The following is a 21,860-nucleotide window of genomic DNA, read 5'->3' as shown; positions in this document are numbered from 1 at the left end:
AGGTCTTTCTGTTCTGGACTCAGCTTAGACATCATTTTCTCCAGGATACCCTTGTTCCCATGCCTGGTAAAATCCCCTCCTCTTAGAGACCATAATACCCCATAACTGACTCCCATTGCATTGCTTCTGATCCTGAATCACACTAAATAATGCAGCATTTACCCCTTTTCTCTCACCCAAATGGGCCCATACTTCCCTGATTTGGGAAGTATGTGCCCAGATATGGCTTGGAAATCACTGACCTTGTGAGGAGGTCAGTCCTCTCAGCCACTTTCTTCATTTTTCTGGTGCTCAAAAAGAAAGTGACTGGTGTTCGTCTGTCTTCTTCATTCCCTGCCACTTGTTCATCTAGTTTCCAACAATGCCAGGTCAGGCCCAGGCTGGGCACTTGCTGTAACTTAGGACTTAGTTCAAATTTAGTGCATTATTTTGTTTCCATTACATTTGTTATTATCTATGGTATTCTACTTATGGAAAGCAATACAAGTATATCTCATATATATGTAAACCAGTCTCTTTTATAAAATGAACCTATATTGGTAAAAGATGTAAATTAATATTTTTAAAACTTTGGCAAAAAAATCTTTGGATGGTGAATACAGCAATAAATGCATGCCCACATACACACATGCAAACATGCAGACATGTACCTGTGAAGGTGGCCCTGAATAACAGAAATCCTGTCATTCATGCAACCATATCCTTGATTCATGAGACCTAGAATACTGCTGTGTTTGCCACTAACTATCTATGCTACTAGAAGAAAAATCACTTTTCTATTTCTCAGTTTACTTGCTTTTAAAAAGAAGAGAATAAAATTAAAGTATAAGAAGATAATTTCATGTCCTATATACCATCTCTTAAGCTGTTCATTCAGTATGAAAATAACATCACAGAAAAGGAACTTGAATGGGACTTATTTTAGATCTCAGAGATCTAAGATGCATAGAAGTTAAGTGACTTACCCAAAGTCACCCTGCAAATTAATGAATTGCACCCCCCAATTCTGACATTCTTCTCCCTGCATATTCCCTTCTCCAAATAAACTTCTGTCAAATTAGTTACACTGTATTAAAAGAGAACACCTACATATACAATATATATAAAACTCTCTTAAAGGAAAATCAAATAAGAAAAGGATAAAAGTAGTATTCATATTCAGATTGTTAACACTATTGGTTAGGGAAATAGTGCACCCTGAAAACCCAGAAAGCACGCTACAGGTTTTCCACGATGTTGCAATTCTGTCCTTGTTCTTTATTTAGATTGAATACAAGAAGCCAGGAGGGAAGTGACCCACAGAAATTCAGGGAGGAGGAATAAGATAAAAAAGGTAACAAATTCACCTTTGGCTATGATATAATAAATAGAGATCAGATCCAATGACCACTTCACTTTCTGTGGATCACGAGAAAAAGAACATCAACACAATTCCAAGGGAAACTGCCCCCATTTTTAAAATGAAAATTTCAAAAACTTTTAAAGACTAAGCAAGCAATTTACATATAGGATATAGTAATTGCAATTATATAGTATAATGTTTTGCTCATTAAAAAAAAAAAAGTCTTACCCTTGTCTTTGGAAGCACACTGAATATTTATATCTGGTTAGAGGCAAATTTACCATATTCACAGATGAATCAAAACACAGAGAATTAGAAAAATGTAATCAACACTTTCAACGAAATGTAAGGTAGACAGACATAACGCCCTGCACATACGTGTGTGTGCCTATGTATGTGTTTATATACGCATATGTCTATTTACATGTGTATTTGCAGCAAATGAGAAAGATCTGGCCGAACAGAAGTTCATGTGAGAAGATGAAGAGGCTTTAAGTGATGATAAAGCTCAATGTGAGCCAAGATTAAGATATGCATGCTGGAGAGCAGAAAACCCCTAACACAAACGTAAGATGCAGCATTATAGTACATTAATTAAAGTAATATTTCTTCATATTCTTCACCTGCCAGCCAATGACAAAATTCTGGTGAAGCTCTGGGAACCTCATTTTAGGAGGAATAACATCAAATCTGGTCAAAGGAAAATGATCAGTTGGTGGGAAAGGGAAAGAATCTGTAACCCGAGTCACATTGGGAATGGTTCATAGCAAGGGTTCCAGGACCAAGCAAGCCTTCTTCAAATACAAGATGTGTAACTGTTCTGGAATGCATGTGCCCCTGACCATCTCCCAAGAATGTTGTTGAAAGGACTTTGCATGGGAGATTAGACTGGCTAGCCTCAACCACAGCATTCCTCCCTCCCAGCTCGGAGATTTTATTGCTTGTGGTGGGAGAAAAATGGCATCTATTTTACATGGTAATGGATTAAATAATTTCATTTCCTTCCTAGGAAAAAAATACTTTCTAGAGTACAGCATTTGACAACCAAGTCCCCAAGAGAAAAATGTGCCTATGTGTAAACAACCTTGGTGACCAGAAGACATAACAACAACTCCATGCACCCCTTCCTTCCCAGCCCACCAAATGAGCAACAGTCAATCAGCCCAAAGAGCTAGAAATAAAGGGCAGATGGTCTAATAGTCAAACCTAAACTGATGGGCCTCAGGTGGAGATCCTGATGGCCTGATCTCCTTATATGTGCACACTGCTCAGAGCAAGGGTAGACCACTCACATCAGGATCACTGGAGTTGCTCACCTGACATGCCTGTTCCTGAGACATATCCCTGGCCTACTGAACCAAAATTATAAGAGTGGGAACTAGTAAATTCATGCACAACAAGTTCCTCAGGTTTTTCTTATGCACACCCGAGAACCCCCATCTTAGACAGCTCCTCAAATTTTAGTGTGCATTCAAATCAACTGGAGAGCTCACAAGAGCTAGAGCTCTATGTCTTAGTGGGGCCCAAGAATTGGCATTTCAATGCTGATGGTTTGGGGAACATATTTTGAGTTACTGCCTTAGAGAATTCCTGAATCCATTAAAGAATTCAGTAGCCAGGCACGGTGGCAAATGCCTGTAATCCCAGCAACTCTGGAGACTGAGGCAATCAAGTTTGAGGCCAGCCTCAGCAACTTAGCAAGGTCCTGTCTCAAAATAAAAGATAAAATGGATTGGGATATAGCTCAGGGGTAAAACACCCCTATGTTCAATCACTAGTACCCTCCCTGCCAAAAAACCTCAGACAGTATGATAGGTAGCTCCTGAAATGATGCCCAATGATACCCCACATCCTGGTGTCCATGCCATTGGTAGCCATTCCCCTTTGTGTGGGCTGGTTCTAGTTACTCACTTGTAACTAATAGAATAGGCAAAACTAAAGGGATGTCACTTCTGCAATTTGGTCATAAAAAGACAGTGACTTGGTTCTCTCACTCCAGTTTTTCCCCGTTGTTTACTCTGATGAAGCAAACTGCCATGTTGTAAACCTCTGAACGGAGAGGCCCTTTGGGCAGGTGACTGTGGGCAGCATCTGGCCAGCCTCTGGCCATCCACCAGTGAGGAACGGGCTCCAGCCAACAACTACACAGTGTACTTGGGAGCAGATACTTAACTCATGACAACAGCAGCCCCAGCTGACACCTTGACTGCAACCTGTGAACCACCCTGAGCCACCCTGAACCATTTTTAAGTCACACTTGGATTCTGCCCCATAGAAACTGGGAGATGATAAATGTTGTTTCAATCCATGCGGTGTTTTAAAGATAATTGACAGAGTTGTTTTGAAATCAGTATGGCACCTTGGTCTTTAGCCCATCCTTCAACCTATTTCATTTGTGCCCACCATAAAGGTGACAAAAATGTGTGTGTAAATATAAATAGTCAATATGTAATGATGTACACTATTTACATATAGTTTATGTCATGATTTTCTTAATGCTCAGTTTTCAAGATTTGGCCTTTGAAAAGCTTGTGGGGGTTTCTGGGACATTATGAGGGAGAATGGCCTCTGGGCTGGATGGAGTTGGTGAATTCCAGTCAGATCTCACCCGCTGTGTGCTTGACCTGGCCATTCTGAGGTAAGATTCTGTGATCTTAGTGGGTTCATTCCTGCCAGTCCCCACAAGCCTGAAGAGTGGCACCTCCTTTGGTTTTGAAGAAAGAAAGGAAACTGTGGGTTCCTCCACTGGCAAGTGGCGGGATCTGTCCCTGAGAAAACTGGTGAAGAGCACATCCTCCAATCTGTCTGCCTCTTCACCAGCGTGGTGCCTGATTTCCTCACGAGGGAAGGAAAGAAGGTTCCCAGGGGCGAGGTTTCTCATTTTCTCCAGAATCACATGTCAAGAAAGTCCATTTCAGAGGTTGTGTGGTAGTGCCACAGTCACCTGGAGAAGGCTCCAGAGCAAAGCCCTGAGCCGGGACTTCCCACAGCAGCTCCATCATCAGCGCCTTGTGTGGCCGGGAATGATTCCCTCTCCCTCTGGGCTCCACTCTTCTCATTGTAAAATGAGGAGGCTGGGCCAGGTGGTGACTCAGACCCTCCTGATTAGGACCTAAGAGCCTACGGCAAGGAAGCAGCAGTTGGCCACACCAAATGGTCAGAGATGGGACAGCTTTCCTCAGAGGGCCAGGCCCCTGCCACTCAGCCACCACGCCCTCTCTGAGCAGCACCCCAAAGGACTGTCCTGCCACAGGGGGCTCTGGCAGATGTTGTCCAGCCTGCTCCTAATGGTTTCCTGCAGCTCTTCGTCACCCAGCAGGACGGCTGCTGCCAAGGCCAACAGGAAGTACTCAATGGCATCATGGGTATCCTAAGCCCATAGTATGGGGGCAAAAAAGAAACAGCATTAGCGAACACTTCCAGGACAGACTGGGAGGCAGTGCTGGGAACACTAGCTACTCTTCTGCCCACATCCCATTTCCATGTCCTGGTTCCTCAGGACAGCTCCTCCCCAACACCACTGTGGTCCCATGGGCACTGCTCATCACAGTCCCCCTCCTCTGCAGGCAGAGGTGGCATCTGACCCAGGCTCGGCCAGTCATGACACATCATTGCCCTGGACGCAGTGCTTCAAGGGTCTGTCCGTGGCCCAACCTGACCTACACCACTCCCCAGGAGTCTTCTGTTTGAACCAACAAGGAAAATGGTCATTCATCCTTTTGGACTCGGGCTTGAGCCTCCTAGTAGCTAGAGGGAAAGGAAGCCAAGAAACACAGAGAAAGGAAACATACAGAGCCAAGGCCTTCAGAGGGAGATAAGGCAATCCATGACGATGCTGGAGTACCAGGACCCAGAACTGCTGAAACTAAATCTATGCCTCAGTTCTCCAGATATTTACTAATGACTCACACATGCTGCTTAAGGTTGTTTGAGTTGAGCTCTCCCTTTGCAATCCCTTGATTGGTTCAATCAGATGGTATACACTCTACCCCTGAACCTTCCTACATGACAGAGATGAGAAAGTGATGCTTCTTTGGGTGAGACTCACAAAGAGATGCCGGGTTCTCAATAATCCTCATCAGTCAATGATAAATTCAGGACAGAAATGAAGTCTGGTCCATAGAAAGGAACAGCAGGGTGGCCCTGAGGCTCCCATGAGTCACATATAGGTGAGAATCAGAATTGAGAGATAAAGGATTGCACTGGGGAGGACAGGGACCTCTGGTAAGGGAAAGCTGAACTTGGGGACATAGTTCTAGGGTCAGAGTTGTAACACAGAATTGCAGACTTCCAACATGATTCAAGAAGTAGCTGGAAACATAAGTTCATTCAACTCCAGCCTAGCAAGCAGGATAATAGGGTTAAAGCCTTCTTAGGGCCTAGATACTCTTATAATTCATGGGTCTCATCCTTCATTTTTCTCAAATTTATGCACCCACATTTCTCATGAAATAATTTTGTAAACCTTCATAAAAATGAGTGGCAGTTGAGCTATGAGATTTTGTGGACATACAGTTAAGTAGTAATTTTGATTTTGATTTTGAAGCTTTTAGTTTGGGGGGGGGGGTTGGATGTTTTTGTTTTCCTTTCAGGTGGCAGGGCTCACCAATCTTTGTAGGCCCTCCAGGGATTCACAGGCACTAGGCAATGTGCCTAGAGTTTCTGATAGATGAAGAAGTCCTAGGAGTTACAGCAGAGCAAGGAGAAAGAGGAGCAATCCTTCTCCTCAGCAAGGTAGAAGCTCCTTTGAGGTCTCCGTGGGGTTTAGTGGAAAGAGCCACTGTGTCCCCTGTGAAGCCATTCCCTATGGTGAGCCAGGACTCCTCATCTTGGTCCCTGTGGTTCTCTCAACTCCACCCCCAAGTGTTCCTCACTATCTTTGGGTCAGGGAAGGGTATGGCTGGATGGCCATTCACATGACCTTAGAAGTCTGGCTCTTACCTTCAGCTGGTAGAAGGTGAGTTGGCCCAGGCGACAATATACCTTAGCATAGTACAGCGCCTCCTTGGGACTCTGCAGCCATGGTGGGCAAAGGGACAGAGTCTTTAGGTAGCAGTCCTCGGCCATCTCATACATGTGTAGTGCATAGTACACGGTAGCTAGGCGGTGAAAGGCCACCAGCTCCTGCTTCTGATCTCCTAGGAATTGGAAGACTGAGACAGATACCCCGTGGCCAGCACTTCACATCATTTGATCGCGCATTCATTCCGTAAGACTTTCTGAAGCTCTACTAGAGGCCTGGGGCAGAGGAAATAACACAGAGGAGGCTCCTGCCTGCATGAGGCTTATGATCTGGTAAGACACAGGTATTCCTTAAAGAATTCCGCAAACAAATATAAAAATCGCACCTGCAGAGTGCTGTAAAAGAAAACGTGGGGGTCTCTGAGGGTAACCAAGTAGAGCGAGTGTGCTGGTCAGGGTTTGGATGATTCCCTAAAGAAAACGTTCTCCTTATTGCAAATGACACTGTCGCTCAGGATTGTGTGGCAGAATTATTTCTAAACCTCTGTAATGGATTTCACTGAGCAGCTAGGAATTCCTTATGATGAATAGCTTTATAACAAATGTCTTCTTCCCATGAAGCCTCTTCAGAGGGCTCACTTGGGCTACCATCAATAGCAGCCACTCCCTGGCTCCTTGACCAACTCTCAGTCTCACATACACCACAGAGACCCATTCACTTAAAAACCCTGGTTTCTAATGGGCCTGTGACTTTTTGTTTGGGGTTTTGGTGAGTTGATTGTCTTAATAACTAACCTCTGTAATACAAAATAGCCCTTTATAGGGAACAAAGGCTTATCATTGTATCTTTGGAATATGTGCCAAGTGGCTGTTGAATGTCCCCTAAAAACATCACTTTGAAGCTTCAAAGGACCAGAAGTCAAAATTAAAAGACAAAGTGCAAAGGAGAGAAAATTCTTTGACATGGAAAAATCCAGTCACACATGTATAAGGCGTGTATACCATCTCTCTTCAGCCCCTGTCTGTGAGGGGTAAAGTGTTCAGACAGAGCTGCCAGGGGGCCTCTAAGTCCTTCCCTGAGATTAGCAGTTATTTGGATGAGGTTTCTGCCATATAAAAATATTAGCAAGAAAACAAGGGCAAGAGCTTTTAAGTGCAATTAGACACAATAAAGTCCACTATCATTCACATCAGATGCCCTTGAAAGTGCTCACAAGTGCCTTCAAAAGCCACCACCACCAAAGACTCCACTTACCCCTACATCTACTCAGGTCTTCTTAATCAGACCTGCTTTTCCTCAAGCACTAACATTCAAGACAAGGTTTCTTTTTTACTCTGCCTTTTCTTTTTCAATGACTTGTTTCAATGATTCTTTCTACTAGCTTTTGGTGCAAATGAAAGCTATTCCAACTATGTTGTGAGTTAGGCTTACATTTCTGTTCCATGGGAAAATATGCTTTTGACATCAACCAATTAAGAATTCAGAGCAAAGTCCTTTGGTAATGAGGGCTTTGTCTATGCATGGGATAAAATACCATTTAATTTATAGCTGGAAATGGTACTGACTGTAATATATGATGTGTGTGGCAGAGGTAACCCTAACCATGAACTCTCATGCCTAGCACTGTGCTACAGCCTTCATGTGGATTACCTCTGGTTTTCATAACAATTGCTCAGGTTGGCACTGTTTTTAATCCTGCCTTGCTGATAACAAACTTAAGGCTCATGGAAGCAGATGCTTAATTAAGTTTCCCTGACAGTCAGATCTGGGATTTGAACCCATGAAGTCTGAATCCAGAGCCAATGCCTATGCTTTATTATCCATGCCTGACCAGTGTTCACACCTCCCAATTTCATGAACCTGGTCATTGGGACCACCTACCTGTGACAATGCTTAGCCTGGCAGCCAGTGTGGCAAATTCCAAAGCCTTCTCATAGCCCTGAAGGCTGATCTGCAATTCTGTCAGCTTGTTGAAAATGCGGAGCTCAGTTCTCAGTGCCTTCATCCTCCTTGCTAAAGGAACAGCCCCAACCTGAGGACAGAGGCACAGGGAGCTTAGTCTGTGGCACATGCATTCTCAAGAGTCCTGTGCTCTCCTGGCAGGGATTGAGGATGGCCAGCTGTGTTTCCATACCAGGTTCCTCTCAACTCACTCTCCTGGTCCTTGCTCTTGGTGCTTTGCCCGGATCTGAGAGGCTGAAGAACTAGAGGTCATTAGGCCTCCTACAACTGGAGCAACTGTAAGTAGGAAAGGGAAGTGACTTTCCCAAGGTCACCTAGGAAGTAATTCACCTCTCAGCTGGGTGTTGCGTTGGTACACAGTGCTCATCTATGAAGGACACATAAAAGTGTGTGCATAGTGTCAGTGCTCAGTAAATGCTCATTTAGGTTATTTTATGATGATGCAATTGTAGATGGGCCTCTTCATCTCTCTGAGCCTCAGTTTTCTCATCTACAAAATGCCTATGAAATAAGTGAGCAGACTGATAGTCAGAAGTATGTTTCCTGTTCTGCCCACATCTAGTCCAGTGTTGGCACATCCTCCGTACCTGATAATGTCTGATGAGCAAATAACTGAACAAATGAATGAATATCTGAATAAATAAAATTTTAGGATCAAATAAGATAAGGAGGCTACCAAACATCAGCCAGTGATGAACAACAAGGATGCATCTGCTTAACATCTGGGCATTTATTTAGTTAGTATTATTTTTCTTTACATCAACTCTGATTTTCCGGCCTCAGTCTTTGCCATAATATCTGTGAAATCGTGAACTTGATTAACAGGTGTTATACATTTTAGATTTTAAAAGAACATTTTAAGACATGACTAATAATAACCCAGTAAAATGTTTTTAGGGCCAACCCATGCACCTCTTTACATAATCTCCCACTATGCCACCAAGAGCAAGTTGCAAACACTAGTAAACACAGAGGTATTGTTACAAACTATAAAGTACCATGCACTCATGATATCTGATGGCGACGGGGTATTATTCCAGGAAGGATAATTTTTTAAGGCTGAGAAGGACACTGAGATTATCAGATCCCTCTGCTGATTTAAGGAAAGGCGAGTATGTGAGCACTGGGCAAGGAAGGGAAGGAAAAGAAATACCAGTAAGAAAGGGTCCTAGGGACCCGGCAGAAGTCCAGTAGTGCCCCTGCGCACATTCGTGGGGGGGCCTGGCCGCGCCCTACACAGCCCCCGACTCACCCGATAATACTCCACCGCGCGGTGCCGGTGACGCGTCCCATTGAAGAACACATCGCCAGCTTCCTCGTAGAGTTTGAGGGCCAGGGAGGGCTCCTCTGACTTCAAAGCTGTTTGGATGGCTGCCTGGGTGGGACAGAGAGAAGGCTTCCAGACTCCTTCGGGACTGGCAGGAAGCAGATCCAGACCCCACCTGCTTTGAACCTCTGCTGAAGTTCACCCCAAGTAGGAAATTGGACTGTACACACAGAGGCAGAGAAGAAGGCTCTGGGGGGTCTTGCTCTGATATTTCCCCCAACATACATAACAGATTTCCTTTAGTGGTACAAGAAGTGATTTTAATAATTATTTATTTAAATGTATTTTAGAGGGGAAAAAAAGATTAATAACAGATCAAAGTAGTGGTTTCAGATAGCATTCCTTAGGAGAAAGTTAAGTATAAAAAATGAGTCGATGAAAAGTGAGTAAATCACAGTACAGAAGACACATGGACAGAGCAAAGCCCTGAGTTGAATGAATAAATGACTGACACCGGAAATCAGGGATCTAATCCAAAAGCTGCACTTTCCAGTCAGAGATAGTGAAACATGGAAAGAATACAGATGCTCTCCAGTTCACCCCAACAGTTAGTGGCAAACAAATGCCTTATCTTCCAGCCCAGTACCCCTCTCCAATCCCCAGGATTTCTTGGCATGAATACCACCCTCTCTGGTTCTAGCCAGTCAATTTAGAGAGAACAGCCGCCTCCTAAAGGGCCCACGTCAGCAGATCCCTACCAACCTGCAGGTACAGCTCCACCAGCTCATCCTCCTGCATGAGGTAGTGGAGTCGCCCAGCCCCCAGCCAGGCCTCAGCAGCCTTGTCTGTCTCCCCGAGGTCAATGAATATACGCAGGCTCTCCTTGATGCAGGTGAGGGACCTCCTGAGGGACCTGGGAGGCAGAGAGAGACCTGTGAGGTATGAGGTACCAAAGCAGCTCATGATTACTCAGCACACAGGAAAAATGCTGCTCTATGAGGGAACAACCATAACCCAGACCATCTAGAGAATCAGAGACTGATTTAAATCTCAGTTCCCCTGGCTGTGTGACCTTGAGAAAGTATAGGACCTCTCTATGTCGTGTTTTTCCTATCCATAGAATGGGAATGTAATGCCACCTGCCTGAAAAGGTTATTGTGAGCATTAAATGAGATAATAAAACTAGAATGCCTAGAATAGTACCTATCACATAGTAAGCACTTGATGAGTGTTCAAATATCAGTTTAATCATCATCATTATTACTAACCCATGCTCCCTCTATCTTTAGGCTGTACTATAACAATTTTTTTTTTACCTGACACTCAGTAGACACAAAATGTGTATTTATGAAATGAATCCACAAGTGAGAGACGGTAGCAGTAACTTCAAATCATCAAAAAGTTTTTGACATTTTGGTTAAGAAGGGAGATCAAGTAGGGTGAAATTTTCAAAAAGTTGGTGCCTTATAATGACTCTTTAATTATCTGGAAATGCTTTAATTATTTAGTACTCTTTAATTACTTGGGAAATTGTATTACATAGAAAACCCTTCCCCTGTGACAGGGATTAACGAGGGAACGAAGCATGGATAATGTGGCATTGGACAGGTTCAGAATTCCACAACGGGAAGGACAACTGGGGATCAACAAGACAGCAGTCCTCAATCCCACAGCAATTAGAGTCACCCATAGAAATGCCATGCCAGCCTGAGCCCTGAGTCTCTGGGAGTGTGGCCCAGGCACCAGCATTTTGTCAAAGCTACAACAAGACTCTATTGTGCAGCCAGCAGTGAGATCCAGTCCAACTCCTTTATTTTATAGAAGAAACAGACCCAGAGATGGAAGGTGACTTGCACAAGGTTGCACAGCACAGTAGAGGAAGATCCAAAACCAGAGCTCCCTTCTTCCAATGAGAAGACTCATCCCACAGTGCCCACAATTCTCAAAGCATGATTCATAGCCCAGCTGCACTGGCCTTACCTGGGAAGCTTCATGAAACCACAGACGGACAGTGTTGCCTCAGACTGACTGAAGCAGAATCATTACAGTTTCAATCCAGAAATCTAAATTCCTAAGACACACCCAGTTTCTGCTCAGGCACACCAAAGTTTGAGAACCACTGCACTAAACCACACATATCCTTCTAGAAACGATGATCAGCATCAACCACATCTGTGGACAACACTGAGGAAGTCCTCATTGAGACGGGAAGTTAACCACCTGCTATAGGTTTGATGTGGCTTGTCCCACGAAAGTGCAAGTGTTGGAGGCTTGGTCTTTAGTGTGGCCTTTAGGAGATGGGCTTAGTCCAAGGTCATTAGGTCACTGGGGGGGGCATTGCCCTCGAAAGGGATGACCTAGCTCACCTGTAGGACCCATGAGAGTGAGGGCTTATCAAAGAGCAAGACCAGCCCCTCCTGGCACTCTGGCTTCCTGGCTCGCCATGCTCTCCTGCCATCCTGACGCCATCAGCCGTAAGGCTTTCACCAGAGCTGGGCTGGTAATGACCATTCCCTTGAACCTCTAAAATTGTGAGCTAAATAAACTTCTCTTTTATTTATCACCCAACCTCAGGTATTTTGTTGTAGAGATGGAAAATGGATTCATACACTCCCTCATCACAGACAACTCAGTTGCCAGGCCCTTCTCCACAATGTCAGAGGCAAGCATGGCCTTGTACAGATGACACCTCCATTGTTTTCAGCAATGAGGCAGCTGTTGGCCTTCTGAAGAGAGTGCCAAGGATTTGGCCCATATAAGAACTAGAAAGAAAGAACCCAAGATTTCATCGATCCCTTGTCCTTGAAATAAGATGTACTGCCATCCAGGAGGGGCACTGACCTCTCTCAAGTGTTGGAGTGTCAAATTTGTTGCTGAGACTGTTCTGAGAACCGAAAATCTCCATGCAATGCTGAGGTGGCTGCCCACCCTCCTGGTTGAGCTGTGATAACCACAGGTCTCTTTCACTGTAGGGAGTCCTGTCTATTCTCCCCTGCTTGGTACCCCAGGACCTCAAGCAGGATTAAGAGGTTCAGCAGATCTGGCCTCCAATGCTCTCCCTGCTCTCCCTGGAACAGTTAATGAAGTCAGACCCATAAATCTAAATCTGATCCTATTTCCTGCTATATTTTTGTTTGTTACCACTTGCTGTCCTGGGATGTCCTTGGGCTGAAGTTATTTTCTCCAGACCCTTAGGGAGCAAGATTCGGATTCTTACGGAGCAGCCAATTCACAGAGCAGGCATTTGTTTCCTTGACTGTGGAAGAAAAGAGATTTTTCTTTCCAAGAAACGTCCCACTGGAGGGTGACAAGAATAATGGAGATACTCACACATCCAGACCACAGGCAGATGGAGGGTTTTCTGAAGACACTGCTTCTCATCAAGATGTACCTCTGATCCCTGATCTCTGACAAAAAGAAAAAGTGCCTGTGTGGCCTGAGCTGGGGAGCTGGTCTCCAGCTTGCTTCACTCTTCCCCCTCTTCTCTCCCCACTCCACTATTTTATATCTGCCAGTGGCTCTACTGTGTCACTCACCAGCTGAGCCTCTGGCTTGACCTGAAATGGCTCAGTATCCCAGTTCCTCCAGCCACCACCTGCAGACTCTAGATCTAGTGAACCTTTCCAATCAAAAGAAGCAAAGAACCCAACTCATCATGTGCCCTCTTGGAAATTCTACATGCATGCCCAGCCACGGTATTTATCCCCCCTCCTTTCCAGTTCTGATTTTTCTCTTTTTCTCATTTTTCCTTTCCCCAAGTCTCTGGGAACTCAATCCTTATTTCTTTTGCCCTTCCTGAGCATTATCCATGAGCCTGTGGCCAAGTGACCTCAACACACCTGCACATAATTCCAGGGACCTCCTACCAATCCCTCAGGGTTTCCCAAATCCCTGCCCAGCCTGATGAGTTTGTCTGACCTCTGACCAAAAGCCAGCCTCCACTAATTGCTTCTGTCCTGTGCTGATAATAGGGACTAACAATTTCTGAGGGCTGAATCTTTGCCAGGTGTTGGGACATGCGCTTTTAATAGACATTTTCTCATTCACTCCCCCTAGAAATTCGAAGCCAACAAGATTTTTTTGGCTCATTTTTGCAAATAGAGAAATCTCAATGGGATTTTTTTTTTAGCTTACACAAATTTTCATGCTCATTTCTGAAGCTTTATTTTGAGCTCTCTGCTCCTTTCTTATCATCATAATAATGGCAGTATTATTAACTGGAATTTATTGAGCATGTAGCATTCACTAGGTGCTTTGCATGTAAAATCTCATTTAATCATACAACAATCCTAAGAGGTCAGTACTATTAGTACATTCATTTTGCCAAGGGAAAAGTAAGGCTCAGAAAGACTAAGTAAATAGGACTTGGTAATAAACCCTATTTAAACAAACATCTAACCCGAATAGTCTGACTCCACACTCAAGCAGTTCTTAGTTTCCAGATATCAGCTGTAGGGAGACATTTTTTTTTTCTTTTGTCACTTCAAAAACCCTGAAGTTGCTAAGAACATAGTGTTTTGAAACCCTAAACAAAGTTTCCTTATCTGCAAAAGTGGGACAGTAGCATGCATAACAGCCCTGAGATCAAACGAGGACACAGCAATTCAATCATTTCCTTCCTTAGGATAACAGAAATGCTAAGGATTAGTCATATCAGTTATATTGAAAAAACAAATGTTGAAACAGATCTTTTTTTCAGTTTCAAAGAAATAAGAAGCATGAGGATAAAAATAAAAGCCAGGAGCAATAGATTCTAGGCTGCTATTGTATTCATGTGAAAAAGATCAATCATTATTCCTTAAAGTCTCAGTACATGCAAGGCATTCCCTCTTTCTCAAAATAATATTATATACCTCCTTTCTGGCACTTACCACAGTTTATATAATGACTTTGGTGACTTTTTATGCAAGCAGTGACTTTAGGGAATACAACTCCTTGGTCCAGCTTCTAGCCATAGTAAATGTTCAATAAATATTCACTGAATTGAATCAGTAGAGTCATAAAGGTTTCATGTACCCCACCTGGCTCAGATCTAGAGCAATGTACCAGTCTGAATTGTTATCCAAAGATGGGACCCAGAAAGATCCATCCCAGTGAGAGACTGAAAATTTCATTAACTATATTCTGTAATTGTCACCCAGGCAGCAGAATGACATAATAATGTACTGGAACAAAAGACAGCAGAGTATACCAAGGCAAAAACCTGAAGACTGAGCCAACATTTGAAGCATCCACTTGCCCTCCCTACCACCTTCCATCTCTAAACACTAGGGAAAATCTTTGAAAGAGAAGGAATTAAAATCATCACAAAGGCAGCATGGACGAGTAAATACCACCTTAAATTGAAAATTCAGAGGTCTGAGCTAATGCCAGTGAAACCAAGAGGTGAAATCTGTGTGGACCCTCTGCAGCAGGCAAGGGCAGACCTGATGGGAAGTGGCCAGGTTCATGCATGCATTTCCACCAGCCTTCACTATACACCCTGCTGAGCATATCATCTTTCTAAGATGAGGATTATTGGCCAAGCAAGCAGAATACACAAAAAGTACTAGCACTCTTGGCGGGTGTGGTGGTACACGCTTGTCGATCCCAGCAGCACAGGAGGCTGAGGCAGGAAGATCGAGAGTTCAAAGCCAGCCTCAGCCATTTAGCAAGGCACTGAGCAACTCAGCAAGACCCCGTCTCTAAATAAAATATTTTAAAAGGGCTGGGAATGTGATTTAGTGGTTAAGCATCACTGGGTTCAATCCCCTGTACCAAAAAAAAAAAAAAAAAGAATAAGTTCTGTAGACCAGGAGGTCGTCAACTATGTCCCATGAACCACATACAGCCTTCTACTAGCTTTTATAAGTAAAATTTTATTGAAGCACAGCCTCACTGATTCATTTATGAATTATCTATGGATGTTTTTGCACACAACTGCAGAGTGAAGAAGTTGTGGAAGAGACCATATGGCCCACAAAGCCTAAACCATTAACAATCTGACCTTTTTTTTTTTTTTTTTTAAATTTGCTGATCCTGCTCTGGCCACAGATTGTTTGGACATCAATCGCTGCCAGTGAGCTCATGCCACCATCAGCTCTCAGTTCCCACAAATCTTTCTGCCTCGTGTGGTTACCCTGATATATACACATTGCTTAGCAGACAGGGAGTGCTCTGAATGCTTTCTGTTACCATTTTCATCCTGGATGCTCACTGTGGACCTAGAGGGCCACCATCTTGCCTACCCCAACTCAACCTCCTCATTCCTAAGCCACAGGCTCCCAGGCTCCTCTCTACCCATATCCAGTTGATTACCAAAATCATCTGGTAATTCTATGAAATGTTTTTCCAATGGGTACCTGCGTTTCCATGATCGCTGCTCTTCCTTCCACCTGAAATGTTATTCTCCCTGTTCTGCAAACTTTGCAAAATCTTACCCGTCCTTCAGGGACCTCTTCAAATGCTCTACCTGGATGAATTCTTTCCTGACAAGTTCCCTCACTCCATGCTGGGAGTGCCCCTTGACCCTCGCCTCTGAGCCTGACACTTCTTCCCTGAACACTCCCTGCCTTTGCTTGCTGTGACTCTAAGCTTTGTGAGAATGGAAATCCCTTGATGGGGGTTGAGTTGAGGAAATCTGCCCATCAAGACCCACTTAACAAATTCCTCTAGAAAGCAATGCCAGGAAAAAGTCTGCTCTTACACACACTTTTGTTTACGTTCTTTGACCAGAGACAACCTCATGTGGCAGTCCCCTCTTCTGCCCCAGCTACCAGGAAATTCAGTGAGAAATTACAGTAACTATATCCAGGTGTGTGGAAACACCTGGTTTTTTGTCTGTTAGCTGGTCTTTGTTCTTTCTTTTTTTAGCACACTATAGGAGTAGGATAGGATTTACACATGCTAAGTAAACATAGCAATACAGCATGTTCTCTTTGATGAAGTGGCCATCTTACAAAGGGACAATGACCTTCTGTCTACAGGAGTTTCCTCTGATACCTAAAGTACTTCCTGAGCTTCCTCTTAATGGCACTCATATTGATGGTAAAGCTGGAGAAGCGCTTTTTTATTTCCTCCCAAATAAAATCTCAGATCTTAGAATCTTGGAATATTAGAATTAAAAGATGCTAGTCAGAAGAATAGAGTAAGGACCTCCAAAACTCCAGGACTCCAGAAAAGCAATGAAAATACTGGGGGAAAAAACTGTCAAAATAATCTTTATCCCCAAACTCTGGAAATTAACAAAAGATATAAAACAATCCAAAAAGTTTTCATTTAAAAAAAATGTCAATACTCTTAAGTTCTATTCAGTGAGCTTTGTTCCTTCCTGACTTACCCTAGAGCCCTCCTGCTCACTTGCAAAAACCAAAGCCTCATAATCACTGTAACTGGGAAAGTCAGCATCTGTGCAGCCTCTGGAGGGGCCTTCATGAGTTTGGAAACCCCCAGAGTTCCATCCCCAGAGAATTTGTCACTGTTGAACCTTTCTGAATGCTCCCTGAATGTGTCCACTCACAGGGCTTGCTCTCATCTGACCTAACTCACAGTTCACCCAGGAAACAGAAAATACCTTTTTTCCTGGTACGTCTGTCCAAAAAACCAGCAGCAATAATTGAAATTTGTCACTGCCTGAGGTAAGAAAAATACTTGGAGCAAACAAGATGCTGATTTAAAAAAAAAAAAAAAAAAAAAAGGAAAAGTGGAAGTCCACAAGAGACTTTGTAAATCTCCATCATCCTCCTTGGAATCAGGAAGACCACATACCACATGCATGTGCGGACCTGTGTGCCTGCCCAGACAACAACTGAGATTGCTATAAATTAAGATACTCATTATAATACCCAGGGAATACACTAAGAAAATAACTGAAAGAAATATAGTAAAATAATTGACAAGAAAATTGATATGGTGGAAATACTTAATACAAAAGAAGGAAGGAATGGGGGAATCAAAAAACTAAAAATGCATGAGACATATAAGAAACAACTAGCAAGGGCTGGGGGTAGCTCAGTGGTAGAGCACTTGCCTACCATGTGCCTGGCCCTGGGATCCATCCCCAGCACCACAAAGAAAAAAGAGAGAAAGAAATAATAAAATGGTTATGTAAATACTGTCTTAACCAGTAGCTAATTAAATATAAATAGATTAAATTCTCCCATAAAAAGAAGCAATTTTTTAAATGATCCAATTATATAATGTCTATAAAAAACATACTTCAGATTCAAAGACAAATAAATAGATTAGAAAGTAAAAATATATAAATTATGCAAAAAGTACAAAAGGACCTGAAGTGCCTGTTCAAAATTGGACAAAAGGAACAAAATTGCCACTAAAGACAATGAGGGACATTTGACAGTGATAAGATAGTTGATCCATAAGGAAAATGCAATTATAGATATGTAAGCACCTAATGATGGAGCCCTAAATTACATGCAGAAAAAATGACAGAATTCTACCAAAAATGTAAAGAAGAATTAACACCAACCCTTCACAAACTCTTACCAAAAAAAATATAGAAAGAGGAAGGACCATTTCCCAACTCAGTCTATGAGGCAATCAAAAGAGTGAAAACACAACCCATGAGTTGGAATAAAATGCTTTCTCATAAGAGACTTGTATCCAAAATAATTAAAAAAAAAAAAAACCTCTTACAAGGGCTGGGATTGTGGCTCAGTGGGAGAGTGCTTGCCTAGCATGTGTGAGGCACTGGGTTCGATTCTCAGCAGCACATATAAATAAATTAATAAATAAAATAAAGGTCCATTGACAATTAAAAAAAACACTCTTATAACTTCACAAAAAATGGGCAAAAGACCAAATTTTTAAATGGACAAATGATTGGAACAGACATTTCTCCAAAGATCATACATGAATAGACAGTAAGCACATGAAATGATGTTCAATGTTTTAGCTAGTAGGGAAGTGCAAACTAAAACCATAATGGGGGAAAAATATAACGAGCTTCATTTCATCCCCACTAGGACAGAAAGTGAAGAAGACAGGGGAAGAGCAAGGTGGGTGGAGATTGGGTGGACCTTCATCCATCACTTTGGGGATAGAATGGTGCAGCACTTTGAAAACAGTAGAATTCCCCCAAACACTCCAACAGAGTTACCACATGACTGTAATTCCACTTCTAGGTATACACCTAGGAGAATTAGAAACATATCTTCACACAAAAATTCCTACATGAATGTTCATGAATGTTCATGTAGGAATTTTTCATAATAGCCACAAAATGGAAACATTTTGTGTTCTTCATAATAGCCACAAAATGGAAACAAGCCAAATATCCATCAACTTTGGAATGAATAAATAAATGTGGTATATCACATAATAAACACATGTGGTATATATTATCCAACAATAAAAAAAATAAAATACTTAAACATGTAACAAACTAAATGACCCTTGAAAGCATCATACTAAGTGAAAGAAGTCAGTCACAAAAGGCCATATATTATATGACTCCATTTATATAAAATATCCAGCATGGGAAAAATCCATAGAGATGGACAGTAGATGAGTGATTTCCAGGGATGGGGTGAGGATGGGTAATGGGGAGTGACCACTAATGAATTCAAGATTTGGAGGGAGGTCATGAAAATATTCTACAGTTAGATGGTGGTGATGGTTACACAGCTTTGTGAATGTACTAAAAACTAAATTGTATGCTGCATTATAAAGGATGGATTTTTTGTCATATGATTATAATACCTCAATAAAGGTCCAACTCAATTCAGGAAACTCTTCTATAAGTTCCTGAACAGTCAGCCTCTGCTTGAACACTTGTGATGGTGAGATGCTCACTCCCACTCAGAGTAGGCTGCTCCATTTGGGAACAGTTATTTTAGACTCTTTTTCCTAACCATTAAATTCCCCAGCACCAACCATGGTGCCTGACACATCGGAAAGATAAGATGCTGGAACATTTCATGGTGATATTTTTAAATAAAAAAGCAAGTAAGAGAACAGTATATTATACAACACAACTATTATCATGATCCCATTTGTGACTAGACATGTGCAAATTATATTTAAAACACCTAATATTTAATATAGAGAATATACATCATATATAATCTTTCATATGTATAAAACATTTCTTTATAGCTATTTAAAATCTTTACATAGTTGCTTCTGGGGAGTCTGGGGACTGCTGAAAGTCCCAGACTTACATTATTTTTCAACTTACAATCTTCAGTGCCAGTTTAATGTTTGTTTGTTTGTTTGCTCACCATAAGCAACTGTTCAATTTTAGGAAAAATTTTCATCCCTCATTTGGGTACAAATCTCTATGTCCTAATATAGCATGCATTACTTGGATCTTTATCAGTGAATACTTCTGAAGAAAAGTGTTCTGTGGCTAATATATTGGCCAGTGAACTCCAAGGGCTATTGGAATGGACATTTGAGCTTCCACTAAAAGCAAATCTGAACACCTTCCTTGTCACTAAAGACCATAGAGTCTACTTGTAAGCTACTTTTTTCCTTATCTAGCTCTGAACTAAAGAGCCAGGGACTCTCTCAAGTACAACTCCCCATTTCCATCTTAATCACTGTGGCCAAGTCAGCATGCAGCTGCAGCTTAAGGGTCACAAGTTAGTGGACTAAGTAACTGATTTACCACTCGACTGCCCACAAAGTACATCTAGCTCTTATGGTACATCTAGCTCCATGCTAGACACAATGTTTGCCTGCAGGAATTTGTGGACATACTTTAAAGTCTTTCAGATCTCTAAAGTTTAGGTCTCTGATCTCAAAATCCCTTTAAAATGCCCACAACTTTAAGAATCTGCCCCCCCACTCCCCCTCCCCCACGCAAAGTCAAAACTCTTAAGAGGCTGCAAGAATTCTGGTACCGAGTCAGTGACAAAATAGCATAGGTAGCTGGTCCCAGAGTCAACATTTTAGAAATAGGAGGTTCATGATTCAACTTAACTTTGTAAATGCAGCAACCAAGAAAAGTGACTGTTAAAAGACATGTTATCAGGTCACAGCAGAACCTAGTTCCCCAATTACCCATCCAGTGTGATTGCCCCTTTCCCAGCCCCGTAGCTTCTACTTTCTTCAGTCTCTTCCAGAACCAGCTGCAGCCCCTCTTTCCCTCGCGTTCCTTTTTAACCACATCATCTAAGAAGGATGGTGATTCTGAACACCTAGATACGGCTTCTGTAGTCAACATTGACTGCATCCAGGGCTTTCACTCTGGCTTCCCTATTAGGACATCTATGATTTTGACAACTGTGATTGGGGTGGGGGACTGAAGAGCAAAGGATAGCTGGCAAGGCCAGGAGCAGGATTAATCTATGACTGATCTTGTACCACAGCAAGAGGCAGCAATAAGTCTGAAACATACGTGGCACCCTTGCTCCAGTCCCTCACATTCAACTTTCCAAAGCCTGGCTCTACAGTGCCTCACCATGAGCATGTGTTTGTTTCATCTCAAAGGTTCATTGAAACCTGCCTTTTGGATCTGCTCCAGAAGCATCCAAACTCCTGGGGTGTCCTACAATGGAAAAAGGGCAGGCTGATGCCAGGCCTCTCTCCTGTCCCCCTCACCCCCACCCCATGCTGCATGGATCCAAAACTCCCCCCTGGAACTGAAGGCAAAGACAGTGGGAAGTTTGGAGGACACCTGATTTCTTTAAGAGACAAAAAAGGGTAACAGAGAGGGAAAGGGAGGGGGAGATACAGATATAGATATGGCTCTAGATGAAGAGAGAGAGTTCATTATGTCATTATTCGTTGTCTGATAATCCAGGCACCTGAGGTGACCATGTTGCCTAAAAGCAAAAGCTGTCATTTAATTAGCCCCTCCTCAACTTCTTCTCTGTGCTCAATACTACAAGTACCCCTTCCCCCTATTTTAGAACTTATTTGTAATCAAGAACACATTGTTACAATGCAAATAAGTTGAAAAGTGAAATGGAAAATCTTGCAAAGCCTACAGGACTTCATGAAATCTTAAAAAGGCTTGTCAGAAGACAGAACTGCAGGCTGCCTAGTGGCTAAGGAGGACCAAATAGCCTTATACCAGTGAAGAGATAGAGAACATCTGCTGCAGATAACAAGATACTTCAGGTGAGACTAGTTTGAATACCAACGAGTTAAAAGATGCTTTGGGGTTATACAGTTTTTTGTTGTTGTTGTTGTTTTGTTTTTTTTATTGGTTGTTCAAAACATTACAAAGCTCATGACGTATCATCTTTCATACATTTGATTCAAGTGAGTTATGAACTCCCATTTTTTCCCCAAATACAAATTGCAGAATCACATCAGTTACACATTCACATTTTTACATAATGCCATATTAGTGACTGTTGTATTCTGCTGCCTTTCCT

At 42.5% G+C, this 21,860-nt stretch overlaps 1 protein-coding gene across 3 annotated transcripts in view; it reads right to left on the bottom strand.

Moving 5' to 3' along the window:
- Positions 1-1,215: 1,215 nt before the first annotated feature.
- Sh3tc2 (SH3 domain and tetratricopeptide repeats 2) overlaps positions 1,216-21,860 on the bottom strand; it is a 56,869-nt gene continuing 36,224 nt past the window's right edge. The window contains exons 13-17 of one of the 3 annotated variants that reach the window (XM_071612256.1): positions 10,297-10,447; positions 9,520-9,642; positions 8,187-8,337; positions 6,284-6,495; positions 1,216-4,712 (exon numbers count right to left, since the gene is read on the bottom strand). In XM_071612256.1, coding sequence (XP_071468357.1) covers positions 4,521-4,712; positions 6,284-6,495; positions 8,187-8,337; positions 9,520-9,642; positions 10,297-10,447 — 829 coding nt within the window. In that variant the 3' untranslated portion in view covers positions 1,216-4,520. The remainder of the gene's footprint in view (positions 4,713-6,283; positions 6,496-8,186; positions 8,338-9,519; positions 9,643-10,296; positions 10,448-21,860) is intronic. The other 2 variants (XM_027949371.2, XM_071612257.1) reach the window with 2 other exon arrangements.

The sequence above is a fragment of the Marmota flaviventris genome, chromosome 5 (assembly GCF_047511675.1).
Source record: "Marmota flaviventris isolate mMarFla1 chromosome 5, mMarFla1.hap1, whole genome shotgun sequence".
In the NCBI taxonomy this organism is placed as follows: domain Eukaryota; kingdom Metazoa; phylum Chordata; class Mammalia; order Rodentia; family Sciuridae; genus Marmota; species Marmota flaviventris.
Note: the sequence above shows the minus strand (reverse complement) of the source record. Positions and strands in the feature narration are given on the sequence as shown.